The sequence below is a fragment of the Anolis carolinensis genome, chromosome 3 (genome assembly GCF_035594765.1).
Source record: "Anolis carolinensis isolate JA03-04 chromosome 3, rAnoCar3.1.pri, whole genome shotgun sequence".
Classification (NCBI taxonomy): Eukaryota; Metazoa; Chordata; class Lepidosauria; order Squamata; family Dactyloidae; genus Anolis; species Anolis carolinensis.
The window spans coordinates 235,592,617-235,619,453 of record NC_085843.1 but is presented as its reverse complement, the minus strand read 5'-3'; the positions used below and the strand labels follow the sequence as shown (position 1 = coordinate 235,619,453).

At 39.2% G+C, this 26,837-nt stretch overlaps 1 protein-coding gene across 1 annotated transcript; it reads right to left on the bottom strand.

Annotated features, from left to right (window-relative positions):
• Positions 1-693: 693 nt before the first annotated feature.
• amer3 (APC membrane recruitment protein 3) lies at positions 694-26,282 on the bottom strand. The gene is made up of 3 exons (XM_003218444.4): positions 26,101-26,282; positions 19,052-22,047; positions 694-4,084 (listed from the first exon to the last, which is right to left on the bottom strand). Exons 1-2 carry the CDS (start codon positions 26,101-26,103, stop codon positions 19,066-19,068), a joined length of 2,985 nt encoding a protein of 994 aa, XP_003218492.2. The 5' UTR covers positions 26,104-26,282; the 3' UTR covers positions 694-4,084; positions 19,052-19,065.
• Between the last annotated feature and the right edge of the window lie 555 nt (positions 26,283-26,837).

Here is a 26,837-nt window from a genome sequence, read left to right as displayed (position 1 = left end):
ATATACTGGAATTAATATGGATTGAGTGGTATATTGGTGCGAAACACCACAGGCATCTTCACATGAAGACACAGTGAATATGCACAAATTCAAAACATCATCAGAGGGGATGGAACATATCCTGATCAGTATGAATAATCAACAAAGCTGTGTGGTTGTTTAAATAGAATAGATCCCTTTCTTATACTGCATAGGTGATATACAGTAACACAGTCTCCATGTAAATCAGGGGTCAGCAAAGTAAAGTTTGTAGATAGATGTGACCCTGTGTGCTGTTTTTGTGGGCCTCCAGGGCACTAAGAGTCAAGAACATTTCATATGACTATTTTAAAAAGTGAGATATGTACAACAGTCAACCAATGTAGACACCAGCAATTAATACTGTATGCATTATTCAGCCAAACAATGATTGGGAAACATGCAACAGCCTGTGTTTCTTATACCTTGTGAGCACATTCTCTGTAATTACCTATGGACCTATGTCCACTCGCCGTAGTTTACTTTGAATTCACATTATTGTATTAAGTTCAGGTGTGGATTCGCAGTAGACAAAGAAGAAAAACAAGTATCATGAGAAAATGATAATGGTGGTGATGTGAATAATTAATAGTCAGCAGTATAAAAAAACACCTCTCAAATTCTATCCAAAACAAAGCAATAAAATGAGGATGCTGAAAATAGGTCATTTCAACCTAGAATTCAAGTAATTTTAATATGAAATGCAAGCAAGAACAATATATAATAAATAACATGTCATTTTATATATATATTTATGATACAGATATGTAACGGGACATATCCAAGAGAAAATTGTATCATTTATTTACACATGTCTAAACTAAGTGCTAAAATGCTCTTTTTATATACTGCGCTATTGAATAAACATAACTTACACACTCAGAATCAAAATCTTTCCCTAAATCTTTAACATTTTTTCAGTTACTAGTCTTGGAGATGCGTTTTTATTTTGTACAGCAGCTCTTGGAAATATTCCCTTTTTGGACTACAGTTACCAGAAGCCCTAGTCATGCAACTATAGACCAAGGCTCTGTAGAAGATAACAAAAAAATATGAGAACATTCAGTACCTAGTTGAAAAGGGTGTATTTTGTAAATACTAGTGTAGAAAGGTTTGGAAAGCTTAAAGGAAGTCTTTGCTTATACCATGTCAAACTTATTTCACTTGACTAGGTTTAAGTCAGGGGTCCCCAAGCAAAGGCCCGCGGGCCAGATGCAGCCCTCCAAGGTCATATACCTGGCCTTCAGCCCAAATTTTAGACTTAAGGTCACCCTAAGTCTGAAGTGATTTGAAAGCACACAACAATCCTAATTAACTTGACTATCTCATCAGCTAAAAGCATGCCCACACTTCCCATTGAAATACTGGTGAGTTTATGTTGGTTATTATTTTAAATATTGTACTGTTCTTTCGGGGCTTTTTTGGCACTACAAATAAGGTATATGCAGTGTGTGTAGGAATTCATGTTTTTTTCAAACTATAGTATGAGCAGCCATGAACTAGCTCTCTGCTTAAAATGTCTGAGGACCCCTGGTTTAAGAGAAGTAAGTTTAATTAAACCTGGACCAAGTAAATAACTTCTTTGGAGCCTTCTAAGCTTTTTCTCACAAGTGTCTGAGCCCTTTAAACCCATGTAGGCCATGAAAAATATTCTGAGGGCTGAATATAGTGGCTGCCATCCATGTATGGAAAAGGATTATAAAAAAGGATCCTCTTTTCCAAACAACAGTGGAATATGTCAGCTTTCTTAGGGAGGAGATGGCATGAGTCCACGTCCACCAACCCAGCTGCCTTATTTTAACTCCAACCCAGATAAGATACAGGGAGGGGGCATGAAAAATATTAAAACTAATTCGAAATGCTAAAGAATCAGGAGGGTGTCCTGGGAACACATTCCTAATAATGCAAAACGAATTGCAACATTACATTCAGATTCTGTAGGCTCATTGTGTACTTTTTCAATCCAGGCAAAAATTGGCACAAAGACTGAAACAGTGTTATCATTTTAAAACATTGCAGCATTTGGATCACATTCTGTTTCAAGACAGTTCATGAACGCACTCCATCTTCCTGATACTACTGGTTTACTGTTAATTTTCTGGTAGCACCAGAACTGCAGTACATATAATATGGATATATATATGATATTATGGGAAAATAAACATATCTCACATAACAAGAATTAATATATTACTACTATCCCATCTAACGGTTTTGAACTGTTGTCAGATTTAAAGCAGAGAGGAGAAAAAGGCAGGTTATGCTCTCTAGACACCCAGCACCCTTCAAATTTCACCTTCTAAAATGGCAATTTACATTTGAAACATAATTCTCCCCCTGCCCAAGATTGCTTTAGGTCATATTTGAAATAAAAATGACCAAAAAAAAACCCCAGACATATTTCAGTTAACAAAGCCTCTGACAAAGAGGTTCCTGTTCACAAAATCGTTCTTACCATTCCCAGCATTATTCCTTTTCTCCTTGTCCTTTATCTTGCTGGAGGGTTTGAGGATTGGGAGGATGGTGAAGAACAGCTAAAGAAACACAATCACTGGTACTGGGTTCCAGTGGCATGTCTACATCAGACAGTGTAATAAAGCTTGAGCTGGAAAGATCCTGCTGTAGCAATGTTTTCCTGCCTACAACAGGCGAGGCAAACAGCAGCTGCCTCCAGGATCCCTTACTGAGCATGTGCGAAAAGTGAAACAAGGGGCAGGGGAGGGAGAGAAAGGAAGCAGAAAAGCTCACCTTATTAGTGACATCCAGCATGTTTACAAAGCTTAGTTCTATATGTTTGGCCCCCATAATGAAAACTATATAAAAAAGCAGATGCTGGTGAAAAAAAAAGACATCCTTTGGAAGAAGCTTTCAAGTGATACCTAGAAGGTTCAAAATGTTTTAGTTTACTTATAGAAGGCTTATTTGACCAAAGTGTTTCATTTTATATATGCATATTGTCAGCTTGAGATAAAATGTTTGTTGAAACTTGTCAAACTATTCTTCTGTTCTGTGTAGGAACATAACCCTATTCTTCCAATGTTATTCCTGCATCTATTAACAAATTGGAACACAGCTACTTTGCTAACTGAGGTATATCTGTAAACACAGCAGTGGACTCATTGTAAACAGAGACAAGTATCCATATAGCCTTTGTTGGCTGGGAGCTGAAATTCACAGATTCCCTAAAACAACATATTTTTCTTTTCTTCTTCTTCCTCTTTTTGTTGGCATATATATCTATATTCTAAAAGACAACTATTAGAGTCAGCCCTCCACATTTGCTGGAGTTAGGGGCACAGGGACCCTGTGAAAGTTATTTTTTTTAATTGTGTCAGAAGCAACTTGAGAACATACTGCAAGACGCTTCTAGTGTGAGACAATTGGCTGTCTACAGAGATGTTGCCCAGGGGATGCCCAGATGTGTTACCATCCTGTGGGAGACTTCTCTCATGTCCCTACAAGCTAGAGCTAACAGATGGGAGCTCACCCCATCTTGAAAATTCAAACCCTAACCTTCATTCAGGTCAGTGACCCAACCTTCAGGTCAGCAGTTCAGCCGGCACAAGGGTTTAACCCATTGCGCCACGGTGGCTCGCCGTAAAAGTGAAAACCGCAAGTAAACAAATTGTTATTTTATTTTAGGAATGTTTTAGGAAGCTCTAGGAATTTCTAAGTTTTCTAATACAACTCAATGGTTGATTAATGCTGGAAGCTGACCATAGGATTGCACTGGAGGGCCTAGAAATTCCTAGAAATCTGTGAATAAACAAATCAGCAAAAGTCAAAACTGCAAATGTGGAGAGATGACTCTATTCTCATGTGTCAGTGTGACCAAATCAACATGTCATTCAGCATTGCACATAGCACTCAAGAAGTCAAGTGGCATGCAGTAAATCCACATTCTTTTGAAAAGAGACTGGGAGGAACATAGTTGCCTGCCGTAACATCTTCATGGATTCTTCTTCATCCTTGATGACACAAGTCTCTTACCTCATTTTGATACAAAAAGGAAATTGCCATTTATTTATTGGAATGCTGGGTGCGGGGGATTACTTTAGAGCTGCACCTGAAATTAAAAAGCAAACATCGTGTCCTTAATTATACAGTGATTATACATGTCTAGAATACATTTGAAACTTTCCCGTGTTTTTCAAAGTCTATCAGATTTTAACACATTGTTTTTTGGTAACCCTGTCCCAAAAGTACGGTGATAGATACTTTGTTGCCGAGATTTCTAGGCCCATGGCCAGAGCCAGAACTACAGCTGCAATGATAGATTTTCCTGCAAAATGTATGTTCTTAATCAAAATATGCAAAGCATGCTGCAATGCGTATGTCTTTTAGCCCAATTTGTATGCGTGCCTGACAAAACGCTGGCAACAGCAAAGATTGTATGTATGAATTGGCCCCTATTGGTTGTGAAATTCCTTTCTCTTCAATAAATCATATACTATCTTAGCTATTTTGCAGTGATTGCTGCCTTTTCTTTGGATTAGCCTTGTATCTCCAGATGTGTTACATTATAACATCCCTAAGCAACAACTGCTGGCTGGGGGATTGTAGGACTCGCAGTCCATTGCCAGAGCACTATATTTGGAAAAGTTGCCTCAGACTACTTCCTTATAGCTTTAACTATGCAAGATTGCCTTTTTGAAAACTACATGAATAAGAAAGTGAGAAATCAATGTATTTAACTGCTACATGTTCTACCTAGACTAAGGCCCTTCCACACAGCTGTATAAAATTCACATTGAACTGGATTTTATTTGTTTGTTTTATTTACTGCATTTTTACTCAGCTCTATCTTCACCCCGAAGGGGACTCAAAGTGGCTTCCAGTTTGGTAATAATTCAATGCCACATTGCAACCTAAGGTAAGGGTTTCCCCTGACATTAAGTTTAGTCGAGTCCAACTTTAGGGTGGTGGTGCTCATCTCCATTTCTAAGTTGAAGAGCCGGCGTTGTCCATAGTCACCTCCTAGATCATGTGATTGGCATGACTGCATGGATCACTGTTACCTTTCTGCCGAAGCAGTACCTATTGAGTTACTCACATTTGTATGTTTTTGAACTGCTAGGTTGACAGAAGCTGGGGCTTATGACGGGAGCTCACCCCACTCCGCGGAAACGAACTGACGACCTTTCGGTCAGCAATTTCAGCAGCTCAGTGGTTTAACCCACTGCACCACCATGGCCTCTTGAACAACATAGAAGTATATAAAATACACAACACACTAAGCATTAAAATCATTAAACAAATCATATAAATACATTTAAATATACTTCTAAAAGCATTGCACCTAATCCCGCAATTATAGTCCAAGCCAATTCATTTATATTTACTCTGTGGTTGCATATTGCACTGTGATTGTGCTACTCCCCAAACGCTTGATTCAACAGCCAAATTTTAACTTTCTTTCTGAAAACCAGGAGGGAGGAAGGCGATCTAATGTCACTGAGGAGGGAGTTCCATAGCTGAGGGCCCATCATTGAGAAGGTCCAGTCCCTCATCTCCACCAGCTGCACTTGCAAAGGGAGTGGGACTGAGAGCAGGCCCTCTCCAGCATGTGAACTCAGATAATCTAGTTCAAACCCTTGATATTCTGTGGTATATGGCTGTGTGGGAGGGCCCTTATTTCCCCTTGGATCATCTATTCTACAGGATCTTTTAAAATACTATTATATACTATTTTAGTAAAATAAAACAATATTATTTTAAATATTTAAAAACTATACATTGTAAAAGAATTTTAAAATTAATTTAAAAAATAAACAGAGTAAATCGATAAAAGAAATATTTTGTCAACATATTACATTGATGTATTATATTCTATTACTATAATAATCTGAAAAGATGTGTCTAGTCATAAATAAAATATGACTGCTTTTCCTAGTAAACTAAAAAGAGAGCCCAAGGTTCTCCTCTTTCTCCGCATGAATAAATCTTGGAAATTTAGCCATTAATCTTACCTAGCCTTGCTACTTGCAGGTGCCTTGGTCTCTAATGCAAATCTCCCTTAGTCAGCCCATGGCCAGTGGCCATGATTTCACTGGTTTCTCTATTGGAAATTACAACCTTCTTCCAGCCTCCTCTAGTAATTTGTTTATAATCCTGTTGCTTATTTATTGTATGTATGTTCTGATATGCAGCTTTCTTTTCTTGCTCTATGTTTTTTCCTGAGAAGTTGTGGATGGGCTGCAGACCACATGATCCGCTCTGAGATGAACACAGAGAGCACAGATTTCTTTAAACTTTGGGACTACTCAGATCGCAGACTTGCAAACACTTGCCTGCTGTTTATTGTGAGAGAAATGTTCTGACTGGATGGCACAGAAACTATCTCAAACATATCTGTAACTGACTGATAAATTGTATACCTGTGTATGCTGAACAGAAGCTAGAAACAGAATACTTAAGCTGAAAGATGATAGAGGACATCTGAGAGCTACAGATAAGGAAATTAGGGAAATTATGGCTAGTTATTATGAAAAACTTTATGAAGGTAAAGACTTAACCAAACGAATTGGCCTCTTGGGAAAAACCTGTGTATGCTGAAGGTTATGAGTAAACCAAAATATGGTATTTCTACCAAAGTCTACTTTATTTCGTCTCATGAGTGCATACTATAAAACAAGTTGTTTTATGGGAGAGTAGATATGTTTTTGCACACTGAAAAACCCTTCTGAAGAACTGCTATTTTTTGCACTTGTATATTCTCTGTTCCTAACAGATCAGAGACAACAGTCTAACAACTGAAGCCAAATGCCTTGCCTAGTTACATTTGGTTGTATAGCACTTGAGAAGATTCTACTCAAATGGGTTTTTGGCTCTTCTCTAAAAGGTTATGAATACCATTTTCTAAAAGGTTATGATCTCTAAAAGGTCATGCTTTTCTAAAATTTTCCTAACTGCACATCAGTTGTGAAGAGGTCAAATAGCACCAGACCCAATATAGAACATTGAGATGGTCCATACTGACTTAATTCCATCCCTAGTCAGGACATCCTTCCATTACCATTCTCATACACCATTTTGCATATTTATAGATATATATCAAAATATTGGAGCCCCAGGTGGTGCAGCAGATTAAACCGCTGAGCTGCTGAACTTGCTAGCCGAAAGGTCAGCGGTTCAAATCTGGGGAGCAAGGTTAGTTCCCCCTGTTAGGCCCAGCTTTTGCCAACCTAACAGTTCAAAAACATGCAAATGTGAGCAGTTCAATAGATACCACTCTGATGGGAAGGTAACGGCGCTCCATGCAGTCATGTTGGCCACATGACCTTGGAGGTGTCTATGGACAACTCCGGCTATCCAGCTTAGAAGTAGAGATGAGCACTACCCCAAAAAGTGGGACACGACTAGACTTAATGTCGAGGGGAAGCCTTTTCCTTTTATATCAAAATATCCATTTTTCATGGTGTGACCTTCTGCGTTGTGGCTTGTACATCAAGCAACTCATGAATCAGAACAATGAGGGATGTTGCACTTTGGCACACAAATCTGGGTCATCTTTGCTTCTTTAGTAGAGCTTATCTTATCTGCCTCCTGGCTTGACCATGGAAGGTCAAGTCAAGAACACCTTTGGGGATTTCCCCTCACATTGTCTAGCCTCCCTGCAACACTTTTCTAGAAATGCTAGATTCCTTACTACGCTCACAGTGCTCCTTTTTTGTTGCTCTCCTGCATTCCTTGTTTGCAGCACTGGGGGCATAAAATCAAAGTTCAAAAAGGGGTGGTGACATTCTGCCCTCTGCTGGTTAGGATGAATCTTCTACTTCTCCTCCTGCTTTGCTTCATAATCCTATTTCAATGTCTAAGCACAAAATCTGGCAGTCCACCTTTAAAGAAATAGGCAATACCGAAATGGAGTGAATCAGATGTAATTTTTCATATTTCTCCCCATAAGTAAGACACTGCAGCTCTCTTGCTTTTCTGGATTATGATCCCAAGATACTTTTCTGCTGAAAATTACAAGCTTGCCCTTATTTTCAGAATAAATAACCTTTTCTCCTGCAGAGTTGTTTAACACTCATAACATGTGTCTCCTCCGAAAAATAATACATCTGTGGAAAATGAATAATCTGACATATCGGCTTCCTACCTACCATGGAAGTGTCCTAACAATGTACTAGCATCATAATGAGTCAGTTGGTTACACATGGACACACAAATGCCTCATCCAGGCTGTCAGGGTAGAAGCTTTATGTTCCTCCACACTTGTATCCAAATTTGAACATAATGGCTGGAATATCTGATCAATTTGGAGACATGCTTCTGGCATGTAGCTATGAGGCCCCATCTACTCTGCCATATAATCCAGTTTAGGAATCCAGATCGTCTGCTTTGAACTGGATTATATGGCGGTGTAGACTCATATAATCCAGTTCAAAGCAGATAATGCGGAATCAGCAACTGGATTATATGGCAGGGTAGATCCAGCTTGACACTGCAGATATTTATTCTCATGCTAGCTCCCTCATAAAAACAAAAACAAATTATTGAAGTTTGCCACCATCCCAAGATGGCCAGTTCTGGTGGTAAAATGGGGATATCAACAGAGATGCATCCAGATATTTTCCTGGAGCTGGATGTGCTGCAATAGTAATCTCTGGGACAGATTGCATCCTTGTATCTTGTCTGATTGCAATAAAATAGGTAGATGTGTCTCCACTTTCCAATCATGGAAATAACTGTGTTGGTAGGTCTGCATCACTTAAAAGATAGGTTTGTGGAGAAAATTTGGTTGCTGCTTGCTCGGTAAAATGCTTTGGCCTAAACAATGACCAAAATGTCGAGTAATGGTTGTGTAAGTTGGACTCATGCAATTCATTCGTTCATTTGTTAATTTAATATCCCACGTTTGTCCTGGCACAGGATTTGAGGTAACTTACAATCATTCAAAACAAAGTACAATTTAAAAATCTAGGAATACAAAAGTTTAAACCTACTGCATCTAGAGAAACAGTGACCCCCACTGACAATGAACCAGAACCAAACTTGGCACAGAGAAGCCTTATGACCAAATGAACATACTGCAGGGTTTCTGGGAATTGACTTTGATTTCAGGAGTTGTAGTTCACCATTATCCAGAAAGCACTGAACCCAGCCAATATCAGATCTGGGCCAAACTTGGCACACAGCCCCAACATGGCCAACTGTGCATACAGGCAGGGTTTGAGGGTGATTGACCTTTGTTTCTGGGAGTTGTAGTTCAACCTTATTCAGAGAGCACTGAACCCAGTCGACATCGTATCTGAAGCAAACTTGGCACACATAGCCAACATAGCCAACTGTGCATACAGGCAGGTTTTGGAGGTGATTGACCTTGGCTCTGAGAGTTGCTTATCCACAGAGCACTGAAGCCAGACAACTTTGGTTCTGGCCCAAACTTGGCACACACACCCAACATGACCAACTGTGCATACAGCTATAGTTTGGGGGTGATTGACCTAGGACATGGCAGTTGTAGTTTACCCTTATCCAGGAAGCACTGAACCCAGCCAACATCAAGTCTGGACCAAACACAGACCCAACATAGCCAACTTTGGATATAGGCGGGGTTTGGGGAGGACTGTCACACAATTTTGGGAATTGTAGTTCACCCACATCCTTATGCATTTTCCAATTGAAGCATTCATAAAAAACAAAATTAAAGACTGGGTCTTTCCAAATATATAGCTTTACACATTACCAAACCGATAAGACCTAATACCCCAAAACAAACAATGCCTTTTAATAACCCAGGCACCATCAGTCCCCAAGCTAGTAAATAATAATTGTGTCTTCACTATATGTGTGTGTGATGGTGGCAAGACCACCTACAGATCTTAAAGCTTGGACAGGTTCATATAAATTACTTTTCCAAAGAGCCTTTCCATTCTTGGATGGCTTTTGGACCCTTGGTTTCAGGGGGGCTGTGTCTTCCCTCAGCAGATTCCCACTCATGAAGCTAGGTAGGAGTTGTTCACCCCTTTGTGGACTATGCTTTTAAATCAGTGTCTGTCAGGAACATGAGGGGATTCCTTCTGTGAACTAAATACAACTCTGAGTGAGGAAAAATTACTTTTTTGGATAACAGCCCTTGTTTCTTGGGATTTTATTGCATTTTTATTGAGTAAACCACATTGGGTGGATTAATCTTCTTAAAGGTCGGAGTGAAAGGATTGGAATAAGTATAATGAACGAAATTGCTCACTAGGTGTTAGACAACAGTGCAAAATTCCATCTGTTGTGATATATTTGCAGCATATCAAAACATTAAAAATACATAAGATGATAGCCGGGAATGAAATGGCTAAATTAGCACAAGGACTGGGGTGGTCTTGAATTATTTATGTGAAACCCGCTTCCCCTTGCTCTCAATCTTTCTCTTTATTTGCCTTTCCAGTTTTGAACAATGTAATAAAACTGCATCCATGTGAAGATATTCTCATATGGTGTTTTATATTATTCCTTTAATATACATTGAACTAGAATGAGAAAAAATAAATGCTTCGGTTTTCAGAAAGCCATCTGATTGGCAGCTCACCCCTGTGAGCTGCTGCATTTGGTGAAAAAGAGCTTCAAGATGAGGGGGTGAACTACAAGTCCCCAGCCAGCCTGCCATGTTGGCAGGGGATCCTAGAATTTGTGATCCAATAAAGTATTTTTTTCCAGGCTCTGTCAATGAATGACATAGAAGCACATAATCCGTTGAGATGGATCTCTATTACAAACCGTCTCTCAGCCATTTGAAAGGAGTACTGTATTCCACATGAATAGAACTTTCAATGTGTATTAATGTCAGCAGTATATTTATAAACCTCTTCACAACATATATTCACAAGATGATTGTGTTTTCATGTGTGGCATAAAATAAAGCTGTTGGCTGATAAATAAGTGGATATAAATAGAAATGTAACAAGAATAGGAGAGGAAATAGGGCTAAGCTGAAAGACTGCCTTCAATAAAAAGTGGGCGGTGCAGTCTTCATGGATTTATATTACTTTTCAATACAAAGATGCCGTACACTTCCCCTGCATTAATTTTTTTAAGTAGCACAGCAGGAGAAAGAGTATGCTTTATCATTTAATTTTCTGCAAAGGTTTTTATATGAGAGTGGGAAAGCATTCAACCAAGCAGTGCCTAACTATGTTTTGAAGTCATATAATCCAGGAGGATTGTACCACATCCTTTAGAATATTGAAGACAGAACTCATCTTGAACAAAAAAAAGCAAAGAAATTGACAGCAGAGAAGAAAGAATAAGGAGTAGAAGGACAGCAGAAAAATCATTCTCTTTACTACAATGGTTTTACGTACTACAAATATTTCATTTTATATGCTGTTTATAATTAAGTTTATTAAATGCCTTATCTGATATGGTTTGCAAAGGCACTCTGCTGTGTGTGTTAACTGGAAATGAAGTGCACAAAGCCGATTGGCTGAGCCTGCAAAGACCTGGGGATTGATTTGATACTGTTTCTGTTCTGCAGTTTGGACAAGTTTTTCAGTGCTGACTGAGTACTGCCAGTGAAGAGAGCAGTGTACTCAGAGAGGCCTTGCTGTTTTGAGGCCTGTTTGCTGCTGAGAAAAGAGGGAGAAGAACCAGGACTGCATTCTTCTCTGAACCAGATTTGTTGACTGAGAAAGGACTATTTATGACTGTGGAGTGTGATCAGGAGGACCATTGTAAATACTACTGTTTTTGATCTCTTGGGATTAGTAAAGTTCCTGTATTTTTTGTTCTGTAAACCTGAGTGGTGTGTTATTGTTCTGCGGGTAACTCTGGGTCATGGGCACACGTAAGAGCTTCCATTTATCACCATCAATCTGCTACATCATCCACTACTGTAATTTTCAGTGGGAAGGTGGAAAAGAAGTGTAATAACAAAAGAAGTTCAGTCAGTTTTGTAAACAAAGAATCACATTTTGGATTCTCTTTTTAAGTGGAAAGAAGGAAAAGAATTGACTACTGTATTTAGAATTCATCCCAGTATTTGAGTACTGCCAGAAAAGGATATGGCCAAACATACACTAGCAAAATTGCTCAGATGTGCTGACTTTTTAGAAAAGAAGGAGGAGACTTGTGGCACCTTTAAGATTAATTTATTTCAGCATTAATTTCAAAAGACTCATCTGGGCTGCAGCTTATGCTTAAACATTTCACTATTAGGGTTAAAGTTGTCCAAGAATGCCTGCTCCTGCCGGTTTAAGATCAAAACAGTATCTCTTTGGAAACTGCTGCATAGACTGTTGATTTTTCCACCTTGGTGTCGAAGGTGCCCAATGTTTTCATGTGTGGAGGGCTGAGATGCAGTGAGTCTATTCCAGGTTGTGGATAACTTTAAAGTTGCTGTCCAAAATGCCAAAATGTATCTCTTTACTTGCATGAGAGATTAATGCAGTTGAATTATGGGTTTTGTATCTCTAGAAGTAGGATTTCTAAACACTAATTGTTATAATATGAGAAAATGTCAGATAAAGACATATAATTAGATTGACTGGCTTCCCAAAGGACTGGAAAAGTTGTAAACATAAACATAAGAGGGAAACAGAAACCCAAGGTAAAATAAGGCCAGTGATAAGACTTGGGACTTGTGCCACAGCCACTCAGCAGTACACAATGAGGAAAGTGGGTCTTAGGTGAATAAAAGAATTATGAACAGGACAGAAGTGGACAAAAATTGCTTTCCAATAAGAGGCTAAGGCTTTCAACTGTAAAAATGTCTACTGAGAAGTAAGACCTATTGGATTCATTGGCATTTAACTCCCAGGAAAGCATATAGATGAGTGCATGCTAAGTCCAACTGATTTGTATGTGTATCTCTCTCTAGTACTCCAGATTTTTTAAATGTGTGTTTATTTTGATCAGTTTGTTTGGAGAGGGAAATGTATGATCTTTTCCCTGTCTTTTTAGATATAAATTTACACAATTAATTTCACTGATTAGAAAAAGCCAAATTATCATGATGAAGACAGTTTCTTAAAGCATAAGTCTATTTTTGTTTGAATATGCACTGAAAGAATGAATGAATGGAAAGGAAACTTAAAACTAGAAATTGTCAAAACAAGGGTGTGCAGATTAAAATTCACTATTACACCACTTTTGCTATGTAGCATATGAATTGGCTTGGAAGCTGTAGTGGGGCTATAAATAACAGCCAATCCATCTTCTGTCTTCTCTACTCTTGATAGATTCATCAACTTCATCCGGAGAGCGGGGTGAGCTCCCGTCTGTCAGCTCCAGCTTCCTATGCAGGGACATGAGAGAAGCCTCCCACAGGATAGTAAAATATCCGGGCATCCCCTGGGCAACATCCTTGCAGATGGCTCATTCTCTCAGAAGTGAGAGAATGACTTGCATTTTCTCAAGTCACTCCTGACACACAAAAAAGCAGATTCTTTAAGTACTGCAGAATCCCCTTCCCAAATTCTTTCCATGCTTTTTTCTTGTGTAGTTTTCCTTGCGGCAAAGGCATCCAATTCTAGATGATTTGCAAATAAATGTAAGTTGACTATTTTATGGCATTAAATATCATGGTGAAATGTAAACATGGAATGGCAGGATGTGGACAGATCTGTTTGCATTTTGTCTTCAGCTGAGGTCTTTCCCCCTGAGTCATTTTAATATGAAGGCAACCGTGATTCTGCTCTTTGTGTCCTTATCTTTTGGATAAAATAAGAAAGTTTCCCCCTATTATGATTTCTAAAACATTCCTCTATGTGGCTACAGAAGAAGGTGTGTGTTTGTGTGTATACAATAGGTCCAGTCTTCAGATGTACAAAAATATCATTGATGTCTAAACCAAGCTAAGGGGAAATATGCTTCAGTCGCAGCACCGCCAGAATAGACCAGCCAAGCCTGCAACCTGTATCCATGGAAACATGTTGCTGTGATAAGAAGCAGGGTGGGAAATCAATCCGCTTAGTTTCTGAAAAGGGCCATAGGAATATCCATGATGTCCGACCCAGCCAATGTCCAAAGATCTTATGTCTATTTCTTTTTGTGAATGGGGAAGATCTCCATTTCTCAAACTGGGGTACCAGTGGAAGGATAATATATACAGTGATACTCAGCGACCAGGTCAGACTCTGACATACAATAATGCAAAGCCAAAGCTGGAAAGACCAATGTTTAATGAAGCATAGCATTACTTAATTTAGCAATTCTTCTTTGCTGCCACATGGTAGATGACACTGAAAACAAACTGACAGAGGCCGAAGGCCAATTCCAATCTGATCATGCCTCTCTAGTCAGAAGTTATATCCAGGTGGAGGAATCCTAATGCTAACCATCAAAAGGAATTATGTTTTTCCATCTTTCCCTCTGTAAATAGTTTTCTTATTTTAAAAAAGAGTAAGGGCTACAAATGGACACTCACCATGCCTGGACACCCTGTGAAATTCCATGACCGAAGGAGGTAATCACACACTAAAAGCCCTATCTGGAAGTTGACCAGAAAACAGAGACCAAAGGTCCTACTGGTACATTGGGATCTACCTTAAAATCTCTTGGCCACACAGTGATGTGTTCTCCATCAGATGCTATTCCAGAATAGGACAGCCCACCTCTTCATTTTTCCTCTTACGGCTTTAACAATAGCTTGCTCTATTGGCTTTACAAAATAATAGTTCTTATCACCATGCACCAAAATGCTCTAACAACTTTGTTCTGCCAACCAAGCTGCTTTTTGTCTGGCTCCTTTTTAGATGCAATCTCTGAAGGCTACGAGACTAGGCTTGGCTATAAGGACACTCTCTGAGACCTCTCTCCTGATTCTGGGATTCTAGCCAAGAACTCTCAATTTATTATTTCTTAAATTCATAGTTCTGTGTACATTTTGGTCCTCTCCTTTGCACTAGCCCAACTCTCATAGTTTGGTTACCTCCATATTTTAGAGAATATTTTCCCCGTGCATCAGCCACCCGCATACCTATTCTCTTTGAAGCATATCAAAGTTAGGGTAAAGTTGTCTATTGTCCTCACTTCTCTCCCTCCTCTCTCATATATCCCTCTGCTTAGGAACTATTAAACCACATCTTGCTCAGTTCCCAAACTCCTGCTTGAATCCAAGAGACCATAGTATCTCTACTGGCCCTCCCAGCATCACAAGCTCGATATTTTTCAGTTAATATTTTCTCGTCCTGAAGTACAATGGTTTAAACCCTTATGTCAGCAGGACTGCTGACCAACAGGTCAGAGGTTCAAATCCAGGGAGAGCAGGGTGAGCTTCCCCTGTCAGCTCCAACTCACCATGTGGGGACATGAGAGAAGCTTCCCACAAGGACGGTAAAACATCAAATATTCGGGCGTCCCCTGGGCAACATCCTTGCAGACGGCCAATTTTCACACACCAGAAGCAACCTGCAGTTTCTCAAGTTGCTCCTGACATGAAAAATAATCCTGAAGCTGCTGCAGTCTATTGCTCTATTTTGTAAGTTTGATTCCATTTTAATCTTCACCATTTGTATGTTTTTAATTGTGTTGCTTTTGAAAAGTGAGATTCTTTGAAGTGCAAATATGAGGAAAAAGTAGGATTCAAATAATATTAATAATAATAATAATAATAATAATAATAATAATAATGGCCAGCTTTCTGTTGTGCTTTCACTTTTACCATTGAGAAAGCTCTGCCATAATATTTGCAATCATGATGTACATTTTTTTGTCTCCTGCGTGTCCAATAAAATCCCCCTTATCTTTGTGCAGACGTGGATAATTGACTCCAATATACCTAATACGAACTGCCACCAAGTTCACAAAATCCCTTGCATGTCAATTCAAAAGATATATGAGTTGATGTACCGGTATGTTCTATGAGGTCCTACCTGCTAGCCTGAATGTTAGGAATTCCGGGAACTGAAATCCAAAACATGCGGAGAGCCAAAGTTTTCCCAGCCCTGTGCTAGCAGCACCTGGTTCTTCCCCTTATTGACTCACAATCTTAAAAACATAATATACAGCAGCAGTAATATGTAAAGGACAGGTGGGCACCGAGATTTAAAGAGAGATACTACAAACAGAAATGTGTATAACTGCTTAGTAATACATAAAAAAACTAAAATGAGGATCTTTGGGGATGTGATTTTTAAATACCAGTGACTAACCTTTAAATGTCAACTTTTCTTTCTCACACTCTTTTTTTCATGCACGCACAAAATTGTGTCTTGTAACAGTACAATTTATGCATTCCACATACAGACAAAGAAGCCTGAATGCGTTTTCTGTTCTAAGAAACAGTGATCTCATCTTAGTCTTGGGGTTCCTCCCATGCTGCTTGTAGCTCATCCTCATATTTTTCTGTCTTCCTCCCACTTCATTATGAAACAGGCCTGGAGCTTTTCTTTTAAAAAGGCCATCAAGATTCAGCACACCTGTCAGCTATTTCATAGAGCAGGTCTGGAGAAGTATTACTTATGTCAGCTACAGCTATCTAACAATACAGTCAGCATTGCACAGGTAACTGCTGTTACTTTTGGAATAAGCAGATAAATACTAATATCAACCACATTTTTAAAAAACATAAACAGAAACTGTTTATTTCAAAGAAAGGTAGCAATAGTATCATACAAGCATGAAAAATGTTTTGAAAAATACTTTCTGAATATATATCAGGAAAATGATATTATTCAGTTTAATAGATCCACCTAATAGCAAACCAAAGAACACATGCCATTTCACATATGAAAACTAAAGCACCAAGTTTGCTGTTAGTCCCAGCTTCTGCCAACCTAGCAGTTCAAAAACATGCAAATGTGAGTAGATCAATAGGTACCGCTCCAGCGGGAAGATAACAGTGTTCCATGCAGTCTTGCCGGCCACCTTGGAGATGTCTACAGACAACATCGGCTCTTCAGCTTAGAAATGGAGATGAGCACCAACCCTCAGAGTCGGACACAACTAAACTTAATGTCAGGGGAAAGCCTTTACCTTACTTGTACAAATCCCCTGCTCTCAGCTCATGCAATGGAGAATATATCTGCAATAAATTTCATACATATGTAATATTTGTTTTTGAGGCTGCGCCTGCTTTTCATGTAAAGTTACATATAAAGTGATCTTCAAAATATATGGGATAAGTTTGGATATAAAGCAAAACAATGCTGTTATGCCCAAGTTTTGGATATTTCTCTTAGAAACTGTTCTAGTAAAATAATAAAATGTCTGTGAATATTAATATTGTTTTTAAATGAAGACTTAAATATGATTGAGATATATACCCAAATTCAGTCATTTGCCCAAAGTTCTAGCATTATGAGAACACCACTAAATGGCTATTCGAAGTAACCTTCCCTTTTTCCCCAGAGAGAAAAATCATCCTATTTTGAAGAACATATCATCATAGCAGACAAAAAGTGACATATCTCTAGTCTGGCAGGTATCCTTACAGCCAACTGGCAGCATGCTACTTCAGCTAGTGAAGCAATATATTACAAAATGCCCCCAGTTCAATAATGTCTGTTTGCAGTACATCTCATAAAGCACTACAGTTAGGTACATTACCACTTCTGACAGCTACAGCTGCTACGCTTCCACTTCCTGTATCCAGAAGACAGTAATGCCTGCCTAGAAATTGCTTTTCTCTATGTCTGTTTACAGCAGCACTGGATTTGTGTCAATTTAGAGCTGCTGGGCTTGATCATGAAGGTCTTCAGGGACATGAGGTGAAACTATCACCTGATTTCTGGACAACCTGATCCAGTCATAGGAACATATACCCCTTCTCTAGATTCCTGGGAACACTAGTTCTTACTCAGATATCATTGAAAAACACAAATACAAGGAGCATGCTAGCTCTATTCTCTCTTCACATGTTACCTTAGCTCTCTTCACATGGGGTGTGACTTTCTATCCATGGAGGCTTTTCACAAAAATGAGTATATGGGAAATATTCACCTGGCGAACCTTCTCTATTCATAAAGTGGTCAGTTTCAGAAAGTTGCTATCTCCAGGCCATCTACACTGGCCTGAAGGGGATAAGAAGCCACTCTACGGTGTTTATATGGCCTCCAATGCCATATAAAGCCACTTAATATGGGTTTGACCTGTGTTAGGTAAAGTCAGAGAACACTCCAAAGCTTCAGCTCTGCATTTCAGGGTGTGTGAACAGCTCAACCAGTTTGGATTTGGAACCAGCTCTGCTGTTCACATGAGTCAGTACAGCTATCCTGCTTTCCCTACACTCATGGCATGGGTAAAATGGGATGGCACTTACCTTTGTTATTTCCCATCACCATAGCAGCAGCCACAGAAGTACAAACTAGAGCTCTCTTGGCCGTTGCTTAGCACATTTGCCAATATTAGCAAAGGTGTCTGCATCACTTGGATGGTGGGAGGGGATCATCCCTCCTTCCCCTTTTCTTCTCATGAATGTCATGAATCAATGGATTTAACTTCCCTCAATTCCAAGTAGTCAGAGATAACAGGCTTCTATAATGTAGTCCATGCAAGATACTCATATCTCTCATGGGCATAAATGCAGTCTACCAAAAACTAAAATCAGAAATTTCACATATACCAGCAGTCCCTGAGTTATAAACATCAGACTTACAAATGACTCATAATTGAAAATGGGGGTGAGACAACAGGAAGCAAGGGAAGGGAAGGGAAATTCACTCCTGAAAGAGTTATCATGGGGAAAAGGTATCTGCACAGAAGCTTTATCACCAATCCTTGTTTCCACAATGATCCAATGATCGCAGGGACAGAAAGTGAGGGGAAATCTTCTGAACAGGGGTACTGACAGCAAAACAAACACCAAAGGGGTGTTAACCCTTCCCTATAGTATCCAAAACATATGCATATATCTCAGAATGGCCCAATAATCAGGTATGATGGTTCAACAATATCCAAAGAGCCACTCTGCACGAATCCTTCCTGGAAAGTGGCTGAATATGTTTGTGAGATAGAGAAGAAAGGATTTGGAGAGACACACAGCTACAAAACTCAAGTTTCAGCTTGAGGGTAAAAGACTGAAGGTATCACACATAATAACTTCTTCAAACTCTTGGACAGAGCCAAATACCTTTTTGGTTTTCATACTAAGACTTACCTTACTTAGCCAAGTTAGTCCTGCTTCTTCTCCATCACTACTGTCCCTTTGGTAGCATCCTCTGGAAGTGGAGTGATGGTTACCTGTGGCAGTAGTTTGCACTGGAATTTTGAATAAGCACCTAAAGGTGGGTTTCTTGGTGGAACTTCTTGATCTTCTGGATACTTCTCCAGTAAACCACTTTTCCTACACAAAGACTGGTGAAAGCCATGGACTGTGTCTGAGCAAATTGAACTGAGAAGTGGTAAAAATGTGGGTCTGCAGATGTTTGCCATGGTAGTGGAATTCTGAATGCCAAGTTCAAATCGAAAATCTCTGATATAAGATAGGGCTTGATTATTCAATTGGGCATATTCAAAAGTTAGTTTATTTTTTGCAACTGGGCCCATGTAGTCCAGGATAGTCATCTTTTTCTGATCATCAACACAAATAAGATCTTCCTTATTGTTTGTGAGATATGGAGCACCACTCCCAAAATTTGTCTTAATATTACATTGATTTGAATAATCATCAGAAGGAGGTATACAGCTACATTCATTTTGCAACCTTGGTTGGTTTTTTAATTCATTCCTTGTATCAGTGTTATTGCTCACTGCATTTGCAATATCTTTATCATCCAAGTGCTTGTTTTCAGCATCATAACTGATCTTTAATGAAGCAACCTGTGTGGCACAGTGTTCCAAGAGCTGCACCATGTTACTCTCATTCTCCTTTGGTGTCTGTCTGATGTAGCTTTGAGAATGACTGAGATTCAGTGGCTCTGTTGGCTTGTCACCTTCTGCTGCTGCTGATTGATCTTTAGTCTCACATTCATCTCCAGTTTCTAGAGAATCTGGAGAGGTTGCAGCAGTCATGTAAGAAGAACATGACTCTGCATCATGGTTATCAATTGCCAAAGAGTTCTCATCCGTTTGGCAAATTGTCTCCAGATTGAGGACTTCAAATGATAGAGTTTCAGTGTTGGGTTCTGTGCATTCTCCTAAGAGAGAGATCTTCTCCATCTCAGATGAACTTATTAGGTCATCCCAACTCCCCTCTGATCTCTGCATGTCACACCATGTGCTATTGTCTGTTATGAGAGGAGACATTGCACTCAGAGTTCCTTCCCTTCCTTGAGAACTTTCTTGAGGCGAATCACATGTAAGACTATCGCTTTGCCTTTGTTCAGTTCTGTCTACTGAATATGAATGTGTTCCATTTTTGATGAAATCTGAAGATACACCTGGATCAGTTTTATTGTCCTCTAGAGTTGCTCTGTACTTGTTCTTGTCTGTGAACATTGGCTCACCAACTTGCTCCAATTGTGACTGAGGATTCTTAGGAAGTTCTTGGGGGGAAATCAGACCTGGGTTTTTTCGTAGCCAGTTGATGATCCCCATGGTCAGGGAGAGCTCTGTATCACACAGTTTGAGTAGGCATTCTTTGCCTTTCCATGTGCTGTGAAGGAAACCTTGGCTTATAATATCAACAGCTGGTTGGGAAGCCATGTTTTCTTCAGACCCTACATGAAAGCTATAAATTGACAATGGTATTTCATTGGCCTTTTCTGAAATGCTTTCAGACATACAGAGGTCATCGTCTAGCCCTGGGCTGATCTGAGCTTCACTGGGGTCACAGAATAGTTCATAGAGAGCATCTCCACTATAGCTGTCTCTTGGAAACCGACCTGGTACTCCAGGTGATTGATCATCCTTGAGTTCCTCATCTTGCCCAGGAGAAAATGAATCATAGTATCCTTCATCACTAGTGGACATGGATTCCTGGTTATCACTCTTTGGGGTCCCAGTATCTATGGAGCTGTCTTTGGAAGAGTCAGGAGAAGACAACAAGTCCGTCACTAAGGCGCTGGTTTCATTTCTAGCCATTCCTACTTCACTTCTAGGTATTTTCAATAGCCTCCTATCAAACAATGTTTTCTGATGCAGTTGCACTGATTTATTGATATTATCCCATAACTTTGCAAAATCAGCTGCTTCATTTTGGGCTGGAGATGCAAGCTGTTCCACCCCACCTTGAAAGGATCCCATGACAGGGTTCCCTTTCTGTTGCGATTGCCTCAGTGAGATTTCTTTGCTGATCTCCAATTCCATATGAGCAGAGTTCTCATCTGCAAAAATTTCCCCGCATCCAGTGAGGGAATCAAAGCTCTTCAGAGAAGCAACATCTTCACACAGAGCACTGGAATACTCATAGGAGGACTCTGACAGAAAGTCACCATCAGAAAAATCTTGTGCCAAACAGTCAGCAGTAAAAGTTTCTCCAGCTTTAAAGAAATATTTACCAAATCTGCCTGCTAATTCTGACTTACACCCTGGAAATGGAAGTCTTTTCTGCTTTTCTGACAACAAAGCAAGATTCTCAGGCTTGTTTTTCTTAATATGAAAAATGTCCCGGAGACCTTTTTTGGATCGCTTAAGAGAAATCCTCTTTCTAGGGATACTTTTGGCCACAGCTGGTACAAAGGGCATTTGGGGTACAAAGTTGCGGTAATCAATCATCTGCTGCGGGCTGTTCAAGAAATGGCTTGAGTTGACAACTGAGTCTTTTTTGGCATGAGAATTCTGTGTATTCCCAAGCCCAGAAAAGCTAGCACTGTTGACGAGTCGTCCTTTAGTTCGTCCAGAAGCCACAACACCCTCTTCAGAGATTTTGGTATTATAGCCACATTGTTCAGACTTGTCTGCACTGCTTAGAGCACAGTCATGGGTTTTACTTTTCCGTACAGGTTTGTAGAAGGATTCTTGGAGCAACAGGATGCTCTCACTTGAGCCAGTTTTTGCTGATCTGTTTGAAATACTATCACTTTTATCTGCAGGGAAACTTGATTTTGCAGTTTCAATGTAAGGAAGGTTTCTTTCTCTGATGTCCTTTCCTGCATTGTCTTTGTCTCTAGGACTCAAGCCCACTAAAGGCAATTTCTCATGGGTCAGATGCATACTGGATTTTATGAAGGTTTTTCCTCTTTTGAACTCCATGCTGTCTGGTCGCAAGTGGTGCTGCAATCAAAACAGCAGAACAAAACATTCAAAACTGTTTCCAGAATCCATGTAAGAGAGAGAAACCATACATTTAATAATTATAAGAAACCCTTCTACACCACAACATTGAAACTTGATCAAAGCAAATTTGCCTGAAACAAAAAGCTGAAGTTTCCAATGATCACTGGATTCACACAGTTTGGTGCTTTTGCCCTCACACTTTAAATGACCAGTCTCACATCACAATTGGAGAACATCATTGCCCATATTTTTCTGGTCCAGTTAAGATGTTCATAGTTGTCTGGCAGGAACTGGAAACTCTGACATGTCTCCTTGCTAGAGCTTTATAGAAACAGTTGGTCCATCTACTTGGACCACATTGAGTACTCTAGATCAGTGCCAGAGGAGCCCACACAAACAGACAGAGAAAAGATCATAAAACGGACATATTTAATATGAACTGGCGCGGGCTCTAAGATTTGCCGGGGAGGCTCTCTTCTCGGTCCTGCCTCTGTCTCAGATGTGGCTGGTAGGGACGAAAAAGAGGGCCTTCTCAGTGGTAGGCGTCCGGCTTTGGAACACCCTCCCCAGAGATATCCAAAGGGATATTAGGCTTGCCTCCACATTACAATGTTTTTTTGCAAGGAGCTGAAAACATGGCTCTTCAGACAGACCTTTGGAAATGATTGAGACATCTGCTAATCTAAGGACCAAACAATCTAATATTGTCACTAGCACTTTAATGGTTGCATTGGGCTGCGTTTGGGATGCTGAATTATTCGTTTTTATGGCAATTTGTATTGTGTTTTATTGATTTTTTTGTAATGTTTTGTTTTTATCTTACCTGATGTTGTCATTATTTAATATGTGATGTAATTTTACCTCGATTTTTATGTGTTATGGCACTTGCATGTGCTTCTGTAAGCTGCCCAAAGTCCTTCTGGGAGATGGTAGCAGGATATAAATAAAGTTGTTGTTGTTGTTGTTGTTGTTGTTGTTGTTGTTGTTGTTGTTATTATATTTTGTCATGCTTATAGTAATTCCAATGAGAAAGTCAGCCATGAGAATTTAAGTCCCATTAATTTCAATGTACTGTATACAAAATGATTTTATTGATCAGCCAACTGGCCTTATCAAATATATGTGTATATACAGTATCATGTACTGTATATACACTTAAATCCTTAAGTTTTATCCATTTATAACAGCAAATGCATTAATCTTCTCTGACACGTATACTTTCCCCTTATAAATATTTAGCTTCTTTGCTAAATAATAATGATTTTTATTTATTTATTTATTATTTAAACTTATATGCCGCCACTCCCCTAGAATCATAGAATCATAGAATAGTAGAGTTGGAAGAGACCTCAAGGGCCATCTAGTCCAACCCCCCGCTAAGAAGCAGGAAATTGCATTCAAAGCACCCCCGACAGATGGCCGTCCAGCCTCTGCTTAAAAGCCTCCAAAGAAGGAGCCTCCACCACGGCTTAAAGATAATGATGCTTATCTTTAGTCTCATACTAAGCCAGCATCTTTCAGCAAGTAAGAACTCTCACATAAATAAAATAAATGAGACTACATGTACAATTACCTTTGGCAATGTAACTATATTAATAACAAAAAAATTGACACAGTAATTATTTCAATTTTACTTTTCCCTGGCCTGGTGAATGTTGCATCATCTAGGGAAACTGGACACAATGGAAGACATTTTGCAAACAAAGCAGAGTTCAGGAATGTCAATTGTTATCTTGCAGTTTGTCTAACTATCCACCATGCCAAAATTTTGAGGAAAAGGTCCCAGCAACCATATAAAAACAGTAATTGTGTGATAATAATCATGCTATTTATTTATAATACCAAGATAAATGAGGGAAACCAAAAAGAAATGGTTTAACACCTTGAGGGAACAAACAAATGAATTGCACGTAATAGTTGCTTCTTGTATGCTTCTAATGACATTATAAGTCTCTTAATTAAATGACCCTCTGTGAACCTCGATAGGATTTTGACACTGATAATGTGTGTTATTATATCTACAACTTCAGTTTGATTTGTCATTTTTCATGTATAGGTATAAAGATTTTTTCCATAGTTAAAATGGTCAAGAATTTTAAGGACTAATGATAAAAAGATGTGCAAATGCTTTAAATGGCCAAAGCCTCATCTCAAATTGCCCATTGGTCATTGTCACCATTTAATTAAAATATCTAATCACTTCCTTTTATATAGTATGCTTTTGACACACTTCATTAGGCACTTTATCATGTAGGATTTTTTCTAAGTATAAATACATGTTTAGACATATTTGGCTGTTGTATTGGTTTGTATATTTTTAAAAGAAATCTCCTAAGAAAAGGGCTAGATATTAATATAAAGTAACATAGGGAAAAACACATTTTGATGTGTTTAATCTATTTTATTTGATTCACCCTTATATGAGGAATGGGTTTTCAGAACACCTCTTTGTGCTATGCAGTTTTATAATTGTACTCATTGGTATTAAGGCATATGGCCAATGTGTGGATTTATTCCAGTTCTATCTCTTCAGAGCAGGCTGCACAAATGCTTTTCAATAACTACTCATCTTCTCACTGATTAAATTGAATGCTCTAATAATAGCCTCTCAGTTCCCATTTTGAAAGAATCAGTGGAAAAGGGGTAACACAAAGGAGACATGTCAGACAGGAGAGTAGTGGAGGGTTGTGTCTGTCTTCTAAATTAGACCCAAGCAACACAGGGCCCCATACTTTAAAATGTCCCATTTACGTGCACTATTATTTTCTTTTTGTTTCAGCAGCTGTCTTTGCCAAATTGGGACAAATAGGTTTCTGATTTGAGTATCATTTTAGGTCAGTCCCACCCTGATTTCTAACATGAATAGGCTAAATCACATGCTTTAGACTACGATTTTTGGATGGTGGAATTGTAATTGAATGCAATGTTTTAAATGTTAATATGTATTAATTTTTAATCCAAATATTTTATATTTATGTTTTATATGTGTTTTTGAGGCGTTGAATAATTGCCATATGTAAGACGCCTTGGGTCCCCTTCGGGGTAGAGAAAGGTGGGGTATAAATAGGATAAATAAATGAATGAATGAATGTCTTTCTATTTGATTATTTTCAGGATTTATGCAGTGGTGAAGGCATGGAAACCTACCTACATAAGTTTTTTAACACTTGCAAAATGCTAAGCATATTTTCACATAGAACTGTCTTATATTTAATAACAGATGAAGGAAAATTCCAGATGTCACATTCCTAAAAGTCAACTGTTTGGTCAAGTAAGGGTTGACGCATAGCTGGAAAAGGCCTTCACTTTGTCCTCCAGTCCCAGAAATAATGAACCTATTCATATTCCCTTCCTTCTTTTCTGTGCGGTATTATGCAGCACATCGCCACAGATTTCAACCATCAGCACAACGGATAGCTCCTGGTCTCATTCCCTGACCAGCCAACTGAAGACGCAGTTACAGTAATTACTCTTTCCCGGCTAATCAATATGGAAAGCAAGGATTGGGGGGAAATGCACAGAGGAATGCAGGAGAGAGACCTGTTTTCTTCATGGCAAGATTTCTTTTGTGACATAATCCTGCAGCATGGTTTGCACAGGTCTTCCTCCTCTACTTTCCTGCCCCACACCTGAAGCTGAAAGATTTGTTTATTTCCTTTCTCCCACACATTAAAGACAGGACAGCAGGCTCACCAGTCACTAGCCTGTTTCCATTGGCAAAAGAGTTCCAGAAAGAGGGAAGGAGGGAGAATATTTGCAGTATACCTGAGAAGAAATCAGCATTTCATGACTACCTTGGTCTGTCTTCTGCATCAGCCTGCAAAGCTTTTGCCCTGCCAGACCTCATCGCCTTGCTGTTCAGTGCCTACACAATGAATGAACATGCACATGAAAGGTAGCTGACATATGAAACAGGAGACATGCAAAATGCTCAAAATAACCAAGGACACGCTGGCAGTGGGACAAAGAAAAACAAACACACCACACCCTTGCACCAAAGCCAGGGTGCATGCCAAGGCATCAAAGGATCTTTTAATTGCCATGTCTTACCATGTCATTAGCCAGAAATCCTTAGCCTCCTATTCTTGTTGCTGGGGCTGCAGGGCTGAGGGTCTTTATGCAGAAGCTCGCATCAAAGCATTTGAGACTCTGGACTGATTTCTTCTCTTTGCAGCTTTGCTCCTCCTCCCTCTCCCCCTCCCTCCTCTTTCTCCTTCTCTTCCTCCTCTTCTCCATCCTTTCAGTTTTTCCAGGTATTAGATGTCATTCCCAGCACTGACTTCAAATGTTCACATGTAACCAATTTTAGAACAGAGAGGTTTGCTCTGCTACCTACTGCTTAGTAGCTGCAAAACACCGACTGTGAGCATCGATCCTAAAGCATATATGATTCTTAGCAAATAACAGGGTTTGAAATAGCCATAATATGTCCCATGTACTTAAATGCCTTCTTTGCAAAGGCACATGATAAGGACAGATACCCTGTTTTCCCCCCAAAATAAGACAGAATCTTATATTCATTTTTGCTCCAAAAGATTCTTTAGAGCTTGTTTTCAGGGGTAGTCTTATTTTTCCAAATTGACTTTTTAAATGAACTATATCTAGGGCTTATTTTTGAAATAGGGCTTATATTTCGAGTATCATCAGAAATGCTGAAAATTCATTATAGGTCTTATTTTCGGGGTGGGTCTTATTTTGTTCATCAACACGCATCAATATCCAGAAAATATTAAGGCTACTGAACTGTGCCTTTTTAGGTGGAAGATTAAATGAAATATAGGGGTTTT